Source organism: Dromiciops gliroides, chromosome 2 (genome assembly GCF_019393635.1).
Source record: "Dromiciops gliroides isolate mDroGli1 chromosome 2, mDroGli1.pri, whole genome shotgun sequence".
NCBI classification, from domain to species: domain Eukaryota; kingdom Metazoa; phylum Chordata; class Mammalia; order Microbiotheria; family Microbiotheriidae; genus Dromiciops; species Dromiciops gliroides.
The window spans coordinates 217737760-217756392 of record NC_057862.1 but is presented as its reverse complement, the minus strand read 5'-3'; the positions used below and the strand labels follow the sequence as shown (position 1 = coordinate 217756392).

At 37.5% G+C, this 18633-nt stretch overlaps 1 protein-coding gene across 4 annotated transcripts in view; it reads left to right on the top strand.

Moving 5' to 3' along the window:
* The window catches only part of TTC8 (tetratricopeptide repeat domain 8), a 48580-nt gene that overhangs the window by 27579 nt on the left and 2368 nt on the right, over window positions 1–18633 (top strand). For all 4 annotated transcript variants that reach the window (XM_043990243.1, XM_043990246.1, XM_043990245.1 and 1 more), the window contains 7 exons: window positions 2519–2604; window positions 4914–5001; window positions 6231–6341; window positions 11250–11389; window positions 12853–13027; window positions 13632–13754; window positions 18383–18466. In XM_043990243.1, the coding sequence (XP_043846178.1) occupies window positions 2519–2604; window positions 4914–5001; window positions 6231–6341; window positions 11250–11389; window positions 12853–13027; window positions 13632–13754; window positions 18383–18466 (807 nt within the window). The remainder of the gene's footprint in view (window positions 1–2518; window positions 2605–4913; window positions 5002–6230; window positions 6342–11249; window positions 11390–12852; window positions 13028–13631; window positions 13755–18382; window positions 18467–18633) is intronic.

Below are 18633 nucleotides of genomic sequence, written 5' to 3'. Positions count from 1 at the left end.
GAAAGAAAGCCAAGAATTGCAAAATGAAATTATAAGTGAAATAAAAGCTCTGGAGGAAAGAATTAGGTGAACAAATAGTTCAAATAATTTAAATATAAAAATAGAAGTACATGTAATTTAGGAAAAATGCATAATACACTATTATACTGTTTTGGGGATTCATTTTAAGAGCAAATTAAGCACTCTGGTATCACTAGTTAGATAAAACACATATATTGCAAATATGTTAACATAGCTATAAATATATCTATGTAATACATAGTGACATATATATGGTTTTGCTAAACTACATAATGGAATGATTTTTATTATTTATAAATTATATATTTTATTAATTATAATGATTATTTATACATTATTTTCAAATTATTTGAATTATATAGAATTTAAAATATAAAAATATGATCAAGTGAGAATATTAGCATGTCCTATACCCATAAATAGATTTAAACATTGGACAGTGACGTGGAGATAGCTATGTCTATATATAATATATTAATTCAAAATTATACTTTTTTACCTAATTACATATAAGAAATGGGATATATTTATAATTTTGCTATTTTATTTTACTTTCAGGTAAAATGTGAATGAATACAGTATGTGAATACAAAAGACTTATGTAAAGATTCATTTAACAACAGATATTTGCATAGTCTTGTTCAATAGAGTTGATTGAAAATAAATAAGAAATATTTTTATGCTGTTTCATGATCTTACTGATTGAAATTTCCCTTCTCCTGTTTATGCTGCCATTTTTCTTTTTTATTTAGGGGATGTAGAAAAAAACAAGAACCTAAAAGTTAGGCTATTTCTTTGCATTTCTGTCCTTTGAGTTGAAATAAGGGTTTTTTAAGCCCAGTAAGGACTCAGCATAGTGGTATAGAAAGTCATAGTTTGTCAGCACATACAGGGGTCTCTCTTTGGGGCAAGAGAAGATTGAGAACAGAAAGGCTAGTCATTAATTTTTCATCCAAGATTTCCACTGTGGCATATTATTGCCAGGAGACTCAGGGAGAAGCCTCTGGCTTGTCAGAAGAAGTCACATTTGGGAAGTTGACTATTCAGCATGAGGAGTTTAAGGACAACAGGCCTGAAAATGTAACATGCTGTAGCAAAACCTTTTTTCACAACTGTATAACAACTATCCTAAACCTGAAGCTAAGGGCTAGAAATGGTCTATTTATAAGTCACTGATATTATGGCAAGGTTTGTACATCTAACGTATTTCCAATGATTTACTAGAAGATAGGAAGGTTAAAGGTTATATCTAACAAAAACTAAAAAATAAAAATTATGTTGGGTTCAAAAAAATCTCCATATATCTTAACTGTAAAATATTCAGCATTATTAGCACTGATGTTTTGGAAAAGCCATGTCCATACTTTTTAAAATGGTCATTATTAAATAAAACAAGAGATAGCATAGTAAATTGTAGATAGAGAACTGGCCTTGGAATCAGGAAGAACCAGGTTCAAGTTCTGCTCAAGGCACATACTCTGTGACCCTGAATAAATCACCTGACCTCTCTGTGCCCTAGGTGACTCTCTGAAACAATAAATGGTTACTGCATCAATGTGGGGAGTTTCCATTTTGGGAAGTTCCTCACAGGAATGAAATCATAGTTTTGGCTTCTCCCTTGATAAATAAGATACTGATATCAAGAAGGTATTGGAAGGGGGGAAGGAGTAGCCTATTTGCTCTTTGTGAATTTGTAATCCATTTTAAAGGTTCTTGCCTGGAATTCCTGGAGTTTCTTGGAGAGGGTCATACTGTGCTTTAGAAAACCCTTTAAGCTGCTTGAGGTAGCTTGAGGCTGATGGGGCCCTCACTAGGTGGTGCCCCTACAGAAACGGGAAGACTCACAAAAAGGGTGAGGAATAATGAACTGTTTTGGACATGTGGAATTTGAGATGTCTATAGAACATCCACAAAACCTAGAATAGCTAGTACTTTTTAAAAGCTAAAAAACAATATAACCTTTGACTCAGGAGAATTTATGTAAGTTTTTATCAGTACAGAACATAACAAAGGAATCCATATATTAGCCTCACTACACATTTTTATTACATCCACATCCTTAGTTATATTTCCAACATACAAACCTATCACCGTATTTTTCCACAACTTAAATTGTACTGGGAATCTTAATGCCAGAAATGTGAGATTTAGTATGTTAATCAATACTTGTGCCTCATCTCTGACTTCCAGTTTACCCAATAGTTTTTTAAAAAATATTCATTAAATATTATTTCTTGTCACATGCATTGAAATAATATTCAGATATAAAGCATATCTGCTTTGATTGTGACCAACTGTTTCTCATCTGCTGTCAGCCCTGTGGTCTGGAAGTAATTCTGTAAAGAAAACTGGTGAGGCCATCTGGAAGTAAGGAGAAATTTAATTTCATGTTTGATTTTCAGATGAGTGTTTTGGTTGGTATCAATTATGGTATTTTATTAATTTTTGCTTCAAAAGGCAAAAAATAAAGCAAACTAAAAAAAAAATGTTTTTCAAGGCACTGGATTTGGCTGCCCTATCCACAGAATACTCGCAGTACAAGGACTGGTGGTGGAAAGTACAGATTGGGAAATGTTATTACAGGTAAGACTCTTTAAAATTATTTTTTAAGCCTAAATAGGACAGAATTTCCCAGAGTCCCAAATCTGATAAACCTCTTTTGATACAGTAGATGTGGACACAAGGAAAAGGGAAATGCACTTTTGGATAGTTTGAAAAAATATTTATTTAACAGCCATATGGAGACAGAAGGATTTTGTCATTTTTATGCCATTAATCAACTTTTCTTTGGTACTTAAAGATTTCTGACATAAATTTCATTTAACATTTATAGGAGCAAAATGCCCCAGTGCTTAGCACATTGCCTGGCACATTTCAGTCATATCCAAGTCTGTGTGACCCCATTTGGGGTTTTCTTGGCAGAGATACTGGTGTGGCTTACCATTTCTTTCTCCTGTTCATTTTATAGATGAGGAAACTGAGGCAAACAGGGTTAAGTGGCTTGCCCAGGGTCACACAAGCTAGTAAGTGTCTGAGGCCAGATTTGAACTCAGGAAGATGAGTTTTCCTGAATCCAGTCCTGTCGCTCTAACCTAGCTACACCTAGCTACCTGTCTGGTACATAGTATGCACTTATTAGTTTATGGTTTGATTGAATATTTAAACAAGTTTAGCAAGTATTATCTGTGATCATTTTACAAAAATGCTAAATAAGATTTTTTAAAATATGCTCCAATTTTGGAGTGTGTATAGAGAAGCACTGTAGTTTATGTAATAGGTATGAAATGATTAGAGAATATTTGAATTAGTGAGACAAAGTTAATATTTCCTGTTACTCACTTAGGAATGTGATGAGTCCATTAGATTACATTAGTTTTTCCTTAATTTCTATCTTTGGTAACAATATAATTCACTGAGAAGAAGACATCAGGAAACTCAAAGAATCATAAAACAATTGTGTAAAGGCCTGAAATTTGAGTGTGTGTGTGTGTGTGTGTGTCTATACATACACATACACACACAGAGATGTATGGCTTTGCAGAAACTTAGATCTGTCTAAAAACCCCATGGAATATGAGAAAGCTTGGAGTAGATAAGAAGCACAGTGCGGTAGAAAGAATGATGGATATGAAAACAGAGGGTCTGAGTTTATTCAATCTTGGCTTTTCCACTTCATATCTGTAACTTTGGGAAAGTCATGGCCTCTCTAGGCTTCCTTTTCCTCAGCTGTACAATGAAAAGGTTGGCCTAGGGGCAGCTAGGTGGCGCAGTGGATAGAGCGCCAGCCCGGGATTCAGGAGGACTTGAGTTCAAATCCAGCCTCAGACACTTGACACTAGCTGTGTGACCCTGGGCAAGTCACTTAACCCCAATTGCCTCACAAAAAAAACCAAAACCCAAAACAAAACAAAAAAAAAGGTTGGTCTAGGTGACCTCTAAGCTCTCTTCTAGCTCCAAATGGATGATCCCTGCTTTTGTAACTTTTTGGCCTGTCTCTAGAGCTAGATCCTTTAGCCTCTGAATCTCCTCAGAGTCCTTTAGGAGCCCTCTCATTAATAAATGAAGTTTAGGTCAGCTGGAGGCTTTATATACTCATCATCAGATAATCTCTCCCCAAATCTTAAGGAAAAGATAGGACAGAATAATTAAGAGTTCATTGTTCTGATCTTCTTTCAGGGTGTGAAAGGAGAAACACGATGGAAAACAGCAATTTAGAAAATGAAAACATAACGTTTAAGTGCTTAGATAGCCTTTTAAATAATGAGGAAACCACAACAGCCAAAAGGACAAGCCTGTGCCATAAGGGACTGGCTTAATAAAGGCTATATAGACTGACCTAAAAACAGCAGCGTGGCCACTGATGTCAGTTAGGAAAGTTGTGTTTACACCTACTGAGGCAAAAGCACATCCTGCGCTTGCTCCTTGGCCACCAACTCTATTAGAAAACGACAAGCAATGTTGACCAACAAAGAAGTACATATTTTTGGTATCCACAAAGTAGAAAGTGTTCTTTTACCAAAAGAGTTTCAAAGTTGGCTCCCTTTAAAAAATAATCTTTTCCCTGGGATGCTTTCTCTGGTAAACTACTACCATTCTATAAAATTAACTTATATATAGAAATCCTCACTCTTTCTCCCTATTGTCTTGGTAGGATTAAATGCACTGGTTTTTTTTGGGGGGGGTTTGGGGGTTTTTTTGGTAAGGCAATTGGGGTTAAGTGACTTGCCCAGGGTCACACAGCTAGTAAGTGTTAAGTGTATGAGACCGGATTTGAACTCAGGTATCCTGACTCCAGGGCCGGTGCTCTATCCACTGCGCCACCTAGCTGCCCCAAATACACTGTTTTTTTAATGTTTCAATAGAATTTGTGACCTTCTTGTGTTTGCTATTAGGCTAGGAATGTACCGTGAAGCAGAAAAACAGTTTAAGTCAGCCCTGAAGCAGCAAGAGATGGTGGATACATTCCTCTACTTGGCAAAGGTGAGTTAATAGCCCTAATTCATTCAAATGGAATCTATCCTCTTAGAATAACTTTGAATTCTGGCTTCTACCAAGGAGAGGTTTGCCAGCTTTTAAAAGAAGGCATCACAAGTTCAGAGCTAACCCTTTTTTTCTTCCTAAGGAAAAAAACCAACATGATGAATATGTATTTAAAGAGACTCAATTCTGAAAATGAACAATTGTACATACAGGTTTGAAGGGGAGTGAGAGAACGTCAACTACCTCTGTTCTATCTCCCAAGATGCTCCCTTCTTTGCTAATAAGTCTAATGAGGCCTACCTGATAGCTCCCTATTTCCTGTAACTGTTTCCTACAGCCACAGGACATGGGCCTTCTGGAGTGCTGAGGTTGAAGCAAAGTTAATTCTTGGCTTTCATGAGGCTTGGGTCTTTTTGCTATATTTTAAAGAGCCTTTAAAAAAATATAGTTTATATTGTAGTTGAAAAGGAAATGTTGTAAAAGAATGGATGGTTAGTTCTTTACCACAAAAGAAATAAATGAAACAAAATTTCTGTTGTGTAGTATGGACCAGAAAAGCTAGCCATGGCATAATGGATAGTAAGGTATTGGAAGCAGGAAGATCTGAGTTCAAGTACCCCCCTCTGACTGAGTGTGCCTGGGCAAATCATTTTTCTCTAAGTGTGAGAATTTAGGTTCATATTCCAGCTCTGGTACTGTGACTTTGGGCAAATTCTTTTCACCTTTATCTGGGCCTCAGTGTGCATATGTAAAGTAGGATGATCTTTAAAAAGCTTTCAGCTTTAAATTTATGACCTTTTGAAGCCTTCCTTATAAGACATGGAAAGACTGTGATGCATAGCAGCAGAAAGAGTAACCATAGCAATGAAATCAGTTTTTTGAAAAATAATGTTTGAAGCATAGAAATTTCAAAGTGAAAACTGTAGTCCTAAATTTGTATGCTACAAATTATGTTCTCCATTTTAAAGGTTTTTTTATAAGTATGTGAAAGTTAATTTATCTCTTTTATGTGCTGTTAACTTAAAGTGTGGAAGAATTAAAAAGATTTTTACTCAGAATTTATTATGTGGAAGTGTAGAGGTTAAATTGCAGATAGATAATGAAAGGTATCACTGTGCATTCCTGAACATTTTTCACTCATATTCTAGAATTCTACTTTTTATCAGCAACAACACATAGGAAAATAAATATTTTTGTGATGTGATGAAATGTATCTTGATCTTTTTTAGGTTTATATCTCCTTGGATCAGCCTGTCACAGCTTTAAATCTTTTCAAACAAGGCTTAGATAAATTTCCAGGAGAAGTGACCCTTCTTTGTGGAATTGCCAGGATATATGAGGTAAAGAGTCTTTAAAAAGTAGTTTTATAAGAAAGGGTGTCTATATAACTATTGCCCTCAAAGCTCCTAAAGTCTCCTTTAGGAGGGGGAGGCTATGAAGATGATGGTAGTGCTTATGGGAGAGGGGAAAAGGAGAAGAACACTCTAATAGAGTTTCAAGAGACCTAGAATTTATATCTGTCCCCTCCTGAGGTAGGGGGGAAATGCGTTTATGTGTTTATTTAGTCAAGTTAATTTTTACATCTCTGCTAAAGCTCTACTCAGTCAACAAGCATTTATTATTGTGTTTACAATGTCACATGTACTGTGCTAGGGATCCAAAGGCAGAAATGAAATGAAATAGGCCCTCCTCTCAAGGAGTTTGAATTCTGTCAGGTGAGACAACATGTATGTCTTACCTCACCTGTTCAGCTATAGGCTCCTTAAGGATAGGGACTGTGTCTTAATTATCTGTGTATTTCTTTTAGCACCTAATGCAATGCCTTTTCACCTACTTAATAAAGGCTTATTGAGTTTGTTGTTTATGTGGAAGCAGCTGTTCCATTTTTAGAAGGGCTGAAAAGTCCAGTTGTTCTTTGAGGCAAAGAAACAGTATTTTCAGTTTGCTTGAACTAACAGTGTTTTTTTACTAGTGAAAACAGGTTTTCTCATGTAGCTAAGTGGTACAGTGGGGAGAATGCTGGACTTGGAGACAGAAAGACCTGAGTCCAGATCCCACTTCAGACACTTAATAGCTACTTTTATCATCTGTAAAACTGAATAATAGTACCTACCTCCCATTGAAGATAAAATGAGATAACATTTGTGAAGTTCTATGCAAACCTTAAAGTTGCAAAAGTTGTTGTTGTTCAGTCATGTCCAACTCGTCATGATTCCATTGACCCCATGGACCATACACACCAGGTCTTTCTAGCCTCCACTACCTCTTTCAGTCTGTCCAAGTTTATTTTCATTGTTTCAATAACACTTATCTATCCATCTCATCCTCTGCCATCCCTTTTTCCTTTTTTCTTCAATCTTTCCCAACCACAGAGTGCCGTCTTCTCATTATGTAGCCAGATTATTTAAACTTCAGCTTCAGTATTTGACCATCCAGTGAATAGCCTGAAACAAGCTCCATATAAATGCTTTTATTATTGTTGTTGTCATTGTTGTTAAATGCTAGCTATGCCAAAAATGATTATATTTATGGCTGATTATTTTAGATTTGAATCCATTGTTGAAAAAAACTGTTGTAGCTGAAATAAGATTTAGATCATCAATCTTGTTTTAAATCCTTTTAAAGGGTTAGGTATAGTTTAAAAACAAGGTTTGGCCTAAAATTTTCATAATCACAGAAAACAAATGAAACAAAATTTATTGGGTATACACTGTGTACCTGATCTGTGACCCTAACCTTTTTCATGATCTTAAACTCTGCCTCAAGACCTGAAACTGTACTAAATAAGTAATACCCATTTAAAAAATTTGACAAAGATTAATCTATCACAATGATTACAATACAAAACCAGTCCTTTAATCTTTATGCTGCACTTTTAGTGCATCTAGGATACTCATAATGGTTCCTCTTGACTTCCATTTACTAGTTTCATGGACCTGGGCAAGTCCCTTAACTTCTCTAGACTTGATTTTCTCATCAATATAATGGGGTTGGCATAGGTGACTTCTGAGGTCCTTTCCAAAATCAAATATATAATTTTATGATCCTTTAAATTTATGATTGTCCTCTCCCCTATGGTTTTTGGAACTCGGGTAGCAATCTGGAATGATGTAAGGAATAGCATTTGATCTGCTGGAGCCAGAAATCACCTGATGCATCCTTGGGTTCTGACCACTGCTGTGGGAAAAGCTTGTTTTTCTTTGCCATGTATTTGGCCAGGAAGTTGGACAGTGCCTTTTTTCTGGAGGGTACTTTGCCATCCCTTTCTCTAGATGCTTAGTGACCCAAATTTGCATTTCAAACCAGTGTTATAAGACCATGTTCTAGATGCTGCAGGAGATAAAAATGGTATAATTCAAGGGTCATGCCTTCAAGAAGTTTACAATCTAGATAGGGAGAAAGGACATATGTGCAAAAAGGTAACTAACAATACACAGCAGGATCTAGGTAACAAAGGAACAATATGGGAAGGTCGGGATATAGAAAAACCAGTGTGAATTTCTCTAGGTTAGGCTTCCCGGACAAGTTAGCATTTAAGCTAGGATTTGACCTCCACTAAATGATTTTCCTAAAACCCAAGTCTGACTGTCACTCCTGCCCCTCCAGTACCCACTTAGTAAACTCCAGTGGACTCTGTTGCCTCCAGGAGCAAATTAAAAAACGCCCTGTTTGGCATTTAAATCCCTTCATAACCCAGCCCCCTCCTAGCTTTCCAGTCTTCTTACATCTTACTTCCCCAAAGGTACTCTTTGATCTGATGGCACTGGCCTCCCAGCTGGTCAAGAACTAGATCTTCATCTCTCAGCTCTGGGAATTCTCTCTGGCTCTCCCCTGTGCCTGGAATGCTCCCCCTCCTCCACTCTGACGACTGAGCTCCCTGACTTCCTTGAAGTCCCAGCTAAAATCCCATTTTCAAAGAAAGCCTTCTTTAACCCCTCTTTAAAAAGCCTTTTTCCAAAAAAAAAAAAATTCAAAAAGCCTTTCAGTGCTTTCCATCTTTTAATTGTTTCCTATTTATCCTGCCTTGCTTTGATTATATTTGTTTGCATGTTTTCTCCCCCATTAGATTGTAAGCTCCTTGAGGGCAGGAGCTTTTGCCTTTTTGTATCCTTAGCACAGTGCCTGGCACTTAGTAGGTCCTTAAGAAATGTTTATTGATTGACTGAATGAATGAATGACTGGCTAGATAGGATTCCAGTAAGTGAAGAAGTCAAGCACATTCCATGAGGGAGGTGGCAGAACGAAGGAATGGAATTGGAATGTACCTGATACTCAGGTACTATGAACAAAGTGACTGAATGTGATATTTCTCCCAACTAAGCTCCATACCACAAAATGTGGTTTCTAATGTAGTCCTTTCCTTGTTATGGAATATTAGACTTAGAGTTAATTAGTAGAGTTTGTTACTTGGAGGTTACTACTTACAAAGTCTTTGGGGACTTTTGTTCTACATGACAACATGGTCTTTTTCTCTGGAGGCATTAACATTTGTTCATCATAGTCATGTATTCTTTTTTTAAAAAAATTATCTTTCCATTGTTTGTTGTTTACCTATTTTAAAATAATATTTCAGTATTCCATATTGTTTATTGTTCCTTTTGTATACCAGTTAGTGTTGGGAATGATTTATCTCATTAAATGTCTTCTGTTGTGGTTACTGTTTTTTCTTGAAGCAAGTATTCTTCCATTGGCGAAACTGACCTTTCTTCTGACTGTTTATTTTTTAATCAAAAGGGTTACAAGTCAGAAGTCTTCTTCAACTCATTTTGTAGCTTGCTTTCTATTTACATAGTATTTTCAATGAATTAAAAATGGAATTATAGTTTATTGAATGGCTCAAAAATAACCTTTGTAAAACCATTTAGGTGATATTAATTTTAGTTTTCTTAAGTCAAATGTTTATGAACTTGAGGGAAAAATTAAACCTGCACACAAAAGGTTTCATAAAACTTGCTATTTAATTTACTTAATATATTAAAATGAGTTATTGAGATTAATTTTATGTGATTACTGTGAAAATACATGGGTAGCCCTAATTTTATAAAAATTAATATTTTAGAATGTCAGATTTATAGAAGTGGTAAAATTAACTTTTTCAGAAGTTTAAAGCTTTTTCTTTAGCCAATTTTCAGGCTTAAGTATACCACATGTTAGATGGTGTTTGCTATCAGCAAAATGTGATATTGCAGCTTTACCCAATGAAATGTAAATATCCAGATAGATGGAAGAAATCAGAGCTAAATTCACAAAGCTATGAGTATAGAGTCAAAAGATTCCTCCCTAGCGTTAGGAGAAATTCCCAATATTATGGAAAGGGTGCTGTAAGAGGGGAGAATAGTTTAAAAATTGAGGCTTAAGAAATTGGAGTTTTTCCTTCTGGGTTTTATGGTGAAGTTTGATAAGTGAGCCTTAAAAAGTGTATTGGCTTTAAGAAGAAATGTGAAGGGGGCAGCTAGGTGGCACAGTGGATAAAGCACTGGCCCTGGATCCAGGAGTACCTGAGTTCAAATCCGGCCTCAGACACTTGACACTTACTAGCTGTGTGACCCTGGGCAAGTCACTTAACCCCCATTGCCCTGCAAAAAAGAAGAAGAAGAAATGTGAAAAATAACTGGTTTCATAAGGATGTTCTAAGAATTTACTCTGTCTTCAAATTACTCCTAACGTTTTACCTGGACTTACAGTTATTTTTATGCTTATCCTCCTACCTTCTGCAAGTCATTGGCACAGAGGTGATACTTGAATGCATGGGAGCTGATGGGATAAGTGAGAGAGGTGGTAGAAAAAGAATGTATACCTACCTATAGAGGGTAAGACAAGGATGAAGACCCAGAAAAGGAAAGTGCTTTGAGAGAGAAGCAGGAGTTAGCAATATCAGAAAACTACAGAGAGCAGAGAATGTTTGGGAGAAGGGGGTGGTCACCAGTATTTGGGGATAAGATGTTACATGGGAGAAAAGTTTTTCAACTGGAAGAGAACAGTGATATCCATATTAGTTCCCACTTCTGACACATACTGGCTTTAACTATTGTTGAGCTGCTCCCGCAAGCTCTCAAAGATTATGAAATGCAAAATAGTTGGTGGTCCAAAATTAGGAGAGTTCCCTCTTCAGGGGCTCACTCCTCTCATGAAATCACATAGGGGTGTGTGTGTGTGTGTGTGTGTGTGTGTGTGTGCGTGTGTGTGTATGTGAAACCATGTAAAAATAAAAGTAGCATTAAATTGATTTTTGTTTTGATGGAGAATAGGCAATGAATAATATCTCATCAGCTTCTGAATACTACAAAGACGTTTTAAAGCAAGATAATACACATGTGGAAGCTATCGCATGCATTGGAAGCAACCATTTTTATTCTGACCAACCTGAAATAGCTCTACGATTTTACAGGTTTGTTTTATATTAGATTTGATCAGAATATTTTCCTTCTAGTAGGGCATGTGTCAGTGAAGGTAGATCTTTTCTTTCCCTTTCAGACCCCCTTGCCCGATTCCTCTGGAGACCCATGGCATACAATTGCCAGATGGTATTGGTCTTTGGTGCTGGAACACAGAAATGCTGACTGAATGACAGAGACCAGACTTATGACCTGGTCTTCATAACCACCATGATCTAGCCAGTCACAGACATCCAACAAAAAACAAGTAACAGAAAAAAAAGACAACACAAGTCAAAATCTAGAGGCACATTTTGAATCTGACCCCTGTTTTAAATGGATCCCAACTTCTAACTCAGGAGACTGGGTTCAGTCTTGGGGTTCTCTCTCTAATAATAACCTTGATAGCTTGTGTCCCCATCCAATATCTCTCCTAGGAAGATAAAAATCTGGTTTTAGTTTATCAAAAGGCCCTCTGCTCCCTTACAAGCATTCAGGCTATCAGAGTCATTAAATATAAAACAAATGTACCTAAGACAGTAAGGAGAGAAGAAAGGACTTGTATATGAGCCCCTCAAAAAGCAATTTAGAAAGCCCCTTGCAGTAACCTTTGTATCCTGATCTAGAATCAAGTCATGTCAGCAAGCTTTTATTAAGCACCTACTATATACCAAGCATTGTGCTGAGGGCACTGTGTTTGGAGGTTCAGCAAACAGTCCCTCAAAACGCATACACCAGTTAGCGAGGCCCCTAAATCTCAAGCAGAATCCCAGGTCCTGGGACTGGTGCAGCATTTCATCTGGGCCACTCCCCTGCCTCTTGGGTCAGTGTTGCTCCAGCAGTCAGGCACACAGCTCCCTTACTCCAGTCTGAGCCTAGTGTCATATGCCCACACTCCCTAGGCACAGCTTTGGCAGTTTGGTCAACCGTTCCTCTCGGCAGCCTCTTGTTTATTTTCCTAACTCAGCAGCTCTTACTTAGTGCTTTCTGTGCCTGAGTGGTGGCATCCCCTGTGTACTTGTGCCCTTAAAATTCCATCTATCCCTTGCAAGGGCAGGGAAGAAAGCTGCATCAGTGGTGCACATATGTTGCATGAACATAGTCCCCATAATAAAGAGGAATCAATAAAAGGGGCCTGAAATTTCCCATCATATACCAAAACTGAACTGTAAAAAGTTAACATTCATTGGCTGTATTTGGCTGTGAAGATTATTTCATTTTAAATTATTTTTATTTTGTTAATATAAAAAGAAAAAACTCTGAAAGGGTTAGATTTTTTTTTCCTGATTTGACTTTTAGACATATTTCCCATGAATAATGAATGCAATTACAAAGGATAAATTTTTTTATGTTCTTTGGAAGGAAGAACAATCATATAATGTAGTCATTTCTAATTTTTTTTAAAATTTTAAAATCTAATGTTGCGTTCGAAGCAAATTATGACATTATCTTCTAAGATTTTTGTTTCTTCACACAGGCGACTCTTGCAGATGGGTGTTTATAATTGCCAGCTTTTTAACAATCTGGGCCTCTGTTGCTTCTATGCCCAGCAGTATGATATGACTCTGACCTCATTTGAACGTGCCCTTTCTTTGTCTGAAAACGAGGAAGAGACAGCTGATGTCTGGTATAACTTGGGACACATAGCTGTGGTATGTATTTCAGATGTGACCATTTTACCATAAAATGCTTAAGATGAGCACATTCCCAGCTGTTCTAAAACCCAGGGTATTTGTGTTTCTGGCTGAAAGATTAGAGGTTCCTAATCATCATGACAGTTCAATTCAGCAAATCCTTATTAAGAACTGACTATATGCAAAAAACTGCCAGGCACTGAAGGGATACAAAAATTAATAAGGACAAGGAACATAAAATACCCAGTGCAGTCAGTGAGATAGGTACACACACAAAGCACAATGTAATAAACTGCATAAGTTAGAAACAGTAAACTATGGGAGTCTGGAAGATAGAATGATCACATCCATTTAGAGTGGGATGCATCTGGGAACATCTTAGAAATCAGCTTTATTTGACATATGAGGAAACTGAGAGCCCCAGGGCAGACAGAAAGTAAGTAAGAGAGCCAGGATTGGAATCCAGACCCTCTGATTCTATCCACTACAAATTTAAAAGTTCCTGTGGGACTACTGAAATGTCACTGTTGTCACTAAGTCTTTTATGAGAAAGGAAGAGAAAATAACAGTAGGAGAAAATCTCTATTTTTCCCGAAGAAAAATAAGATGCTTTGTTTTGTAGGGAATAGGAGATCTGAATTTGGCCTATCAGTGTTTCAGATTGGCCCTGGTCAACAATAACAACCATGCAGAAGCTTACAATAACCTGGCTGTGCTGGAGATGCGAAAGGGCCACGTTGAACAGGTTGGTGAATTCACAAAGAAGGCACACTGCATCATCTTTAAAATGACTTAGTGTACTTAAAAAAAAGTTAAAATATGCAACTCAGACTGTGAGTTAGTAATGCATGTTAGGAACAGAAATTAGTACATAGCTTGAAATGGCATATGAATCTGATAAGTGTTATGACATCCATGAATCATTTGACCTCTTAAGAAAAATGCTTACTAGGCTTAATGCAACGCTTGCTGGCATTTACCATGGGAACAAATGTTCAAATCAAACTCTGGTGTCCACCTGTACTTTGTGTACCAGCATCTTTTCAATTGTTTGCTGACTTGGTTTTAGTTTCTCTTGGGAATACTTTTTCCTTAAGGTGAAAGTAAATCTTTATTATTAATTTTTTAAGAAACATATGTTACTTAAATTTCTTTTATCATGAAGCACAGTTACTATACTGTCCACTACATTTTGTGAAAAATTAACTGTTAAAATATGTTTTTCTACAAAATGTTTTTATCTGTATTAATTTTGTAGTGTAACCATTATAATAATAATTAGCTCATTTGAAGCCTAGGAGCGATATAATGGCCCCTAAGATCCACATGGTTTCCTCCTATGTAGTTTTAGGAAGTTCATTTTAAATGCATGGTTATGAGTTCTATCATAGTCTCTTTGAGCCCCTACTTAAGTAAATTAAGTAAACATTTAGGCTGAAATTGGGCTCTCTGCCTAAATTTACATTTATATTCAGCTCTAATTAACCCCTTGCCTCTTTGTGGTTGAGGCAAAATTCAGGTTACTAGAAATGTTTGGGCCATGAAACAGCAGTTTAAATTAGGATGTCTATGGATAGATAGTAGCCTAGGGGGAAGTTGGAGAAAGAGTGGGTCTATTTTCAGGACTTCCTCAGTCCTTGAGTAGTTAGGACCTCTGGTGGTATCAGCCCGGGTCTTTTTCGTTGAGATGCCTGCAGAGCTAATGGCCTCCCTCAGTTTCTCCCTTTTCTGCTAGGACAACTCAGGCCTGCCTTCTCTTTCTCCTTTAGCTGGTTGCTGTGGGATGGCTGGTTCTTGGCATGGTTCTTTATGACTTGATTCCTTCCTCTCTGCTTCCAGCCCCAAATTCTTCTGTTTTCACACATGGAAGCCATGTTCACACTTGGTTCTGATTTATTCAGTCAAGTCTACCTAACAAAGGTAATTACTCTTAAGTGGGGTGAGGTAGGTCATCAGTATCACACCCTGACAGAAGCATTGTATTGGCTGAGGAACTCTCCTCAAAATAGAGGTTCTGGCAGAAGCCAGCCAATCAGAGAAAGGGGTCATAGGAAACAAAAAAGTTACCCTGTGAACTTTCTGTCATTAATGCCAGCCATGTCTTCACTCCTCTCTAGATGCCACTCCTTACTCCCTAGTCTTCTTCTGCCATAGTCCTGAGCTGCTACCTTCTCTCTTTTCCCCCCTTCAACTTCCTTTTATGTATTGTCTTCTCCCATTAGAATGACATAATCCCCCAAAATTAGTAAGATTGATTCTTACTGATGAAACCTTTTTTTGACTAAACCTTTTGAGTTCATTGGCTTAGGGAACTTCTTGTGGCTACTAATGCCAATCAGCAACTGTTTTGCAGTTTATAGTCTTTGAGAGTTCCCTGGTGGGGCAGCTAGGTGACACGGTGGATAGAGTACCAGCCCTGGAGTCAGGAGGAGCTGAGTTCAAATCCGGCCTCAGACACTTAATACTTACTAGCTGTGTGACCCTGGGCAAGTCACTTAACCCCAATTGCCTCACCAAAAGAAAAAAAGAAAAAAGAAAAAAAAAAGAGAGTTCCCTGGGACACTGAGACATTAAGTGATTTCCCAAGGGCACACACATCTAACCTCCCACACCTTCCCCTCCCTCTCTGTTGGAGACCTCATCTCTGACTTTGCTGAGAAAATGGAGGCCACTGGATGTGAGCTCCTTCCCCCTTTATCTTTATTGTAGATCCCCTCGATATTTACCCCGACCGTGATCTCCCTTATCCCAGTCTCTTGACAGTGAGAGGCCCCTTCTCCTTGCCAAGACTTAGGCCTCTATGTGCTCCTGATCCCATCCTCTCCTGCCTTCAGCAGAAATTTGCAACCTCAGGAAAACCCTGCCTCTAATCTTCAGTCTCTCCCTATCTGCTTCCTTCACATGCCCAAGTTTCCTCGATTCATAAAAACTTTCACTAGACCCTACTATCAACTGAAACTATTATGCTATATTTTTCCTTCCTTTCTCAGCCCATCATCTATATCAAGACCCATAACTGTGGGTATTCCTTAAGGTTCTCTACTGGGCTCCTATGAGCTTAATTATCTTCCCTATGAAGATGGTTCATATCTATACATCTAGTCCCAATCCCTTCCCTGAGCTTCAGTCTAGCATTACCAATTGCCTATTGGACATTGCAAAACGGATGTCCCAGAAATACCTCAGATTTAAACATATTCAAGAAAAGAACTCATTCTCCAACTCTCTCCTACCCAACCTTTTCCCAAACTTCCCTGTTTCTGTTGAAGGTACCGTCATTTTCCCATTCTCCCAGGTCTATTTTACTGGAACCTTCATTCTTCTTCCCCACATATGCACAATCAATTGCCAAATTGTGATGAATGCTTCTACCTCCACAAGCTCTCTTACTTTGCAAACCCCTTCACTTCTCCCTTAGATTATGGCAGCAACCTCTAACTGGTCTCTTCCACAGTTTTCTCTCCATTCCATTCTTTCTTATTAATACAGTGCTGCTGAAGTGATTTTCCTTCATCCTAGATCTTATTGTGTCAGTGTCCTACTCAGTAAATTCTACTGGCTTCCTATTGTGTGTATACTCTCTTCTGTTGAGCTTTTAAAGCCTTTTACATCCTGCCCCCAGTCATATCTCTCCAGCCTCTTTGGACATTCCTCCCCTCTCCTGTGCTCTCTATTTTAGCTGCTCTGGTCTCTCTGTTCCTTATACACAGCACTTTAGCTCTCATCTCTTTGCCCTTGCTCTGGATGTCCCTGGTGCCTAAAATGCATTTTCTTTTTACCTCAGCATCACAGAGTTTCAGTTTCCTTCAAGATACAACTCAGACATTACCTCTACATGAGACCTTTCCTGTTCCCTCCAGATGGTAGAGCCCTCTCTTTTTAACTGCCTTGTGGTGAACCACTATTCATATTGATTCTTTTTATATATTTATTCTGCACATGTACATATGTGTATATATACATTTATAAATGTGTATAGATATGTATACACACTCTTTTTGCTGACTCGCCATTAGAATAGAAGCTTCCTCAAAGTATAGTCATCCCTGGGCAGCTACGTGGTGTAGTGGATAGAGTACCGGCCCTGGAGTCAGGAGTACCTGAGTTCAAATCTGGCCTCAGACACTTGACACTAGCTGTGTGACCCTGGGCAAGTCACTTAACTCCAATTGCCTCACAAAAAAAAAAGTATAGTCATCCCTTCCACATCATGGGTTAGGGACGTGGTGCCTTCATGATCTGGAAAATCTGCATAAAATTTTTGGCCCTCTCTTTGTACCAGAGAAGTCTGAATGCTTTCTTTTTCTTTTATGGAATGTTTACAATGCTTTATTGTAAAATTTGGGTTAAGCATTTGGTCACAGGCTCTGTGTCGTTTGCTGGCCTTGACGTGTCTGCAGCTTCTGCAAAGCTCCCCCCAAATTCTCTGTTAATTTCTTATGCCAACCTGCAGTATATCAAAACCATGATGGGGAAGGGATAACTGTAGTGATTATTTTATTCTTTGTGCTTTCCCAGTGTCCAGTAGTTGGCATATGTAATAGGTGATTGATAAATGCTTGTCATTGATTGATAAAGCTCTTTGAATACCTTAAAGTGTCATATAATATAAGTAGGTTTTCCCCCATAATTTAAATATTATCTCAGGGTCAGGGAATGATATTGTTTGATTTACATATTTATTGTCCTTCTCTCATCCCTGACAAAATATATGCTACAGCAGGTTTAATGTCTGCCTGAGCATTTAAGCTACAATATTTGAATTGCTGTGTTTGGGGTCTGGAAGATGCTTGTACATACATCTCAGTTCTCTCTATTATATATGTTCCTTTGGACCTTTAGGGGACAGGAAGGGATGAGCATTTTGCTGTTTGAGCACTTCAGAGATCAGATATCCTGTCAGCTTCAATTCCCTTCTCTCTCGGAAAGATAGCCAGCAGGGTTGAGTAAGACATCAGCACTATGATGGATATATGCTTCCAGCTTGTATTTCTCTCTTATTCAGCTTAGTACATGGGGTTTTGAAGATTACTATAGCCCTTTCTTTACCTTAGAGAACAGGTAGCAAAAAAAAAAAAATTTAACCAACAGCAAAACCCAAAATATATGAAGGCTTTTTTTTCCTTTTATAAAATTTGTACTCTTAAGATCACATTTTGAGTAAGACAATGAAAACTGTTGTTCTGCCTTTAAATCTTTAAATATGATAGCAACTTTTTCTCATTGGTTCTTATGAAATATTTATGTTTCACCCCAGTTGCTTTTATTAATAATATAATTAAAGGTTCAAATTTTCTTAGAGAACATTCAACAAAATATCTCGTTTATGGTTCGTTAACTCTCTTGTGCATGTATGTTTCTCTTTTATCCTAGGCAAGAGCCCTGTTGCAAACCGCTTCATCTTTAGCACCCCATATGTATGAGCCTCATTTTAATTTTGCAGCACTCTCTGATAAGGTATGCCCAACTGTACTAATCCTTTAGTGGTTCTATTTTCTTCTTCATTGGTTAAAATAAAAGTATAGCTAGATAAGGAAATCCTTATTTCTTCAATAAATACCATATCAAGACTGTATGGTATATTAGAATACTGAATGTGGATTCAAAAGACTTAGGTTCAAATC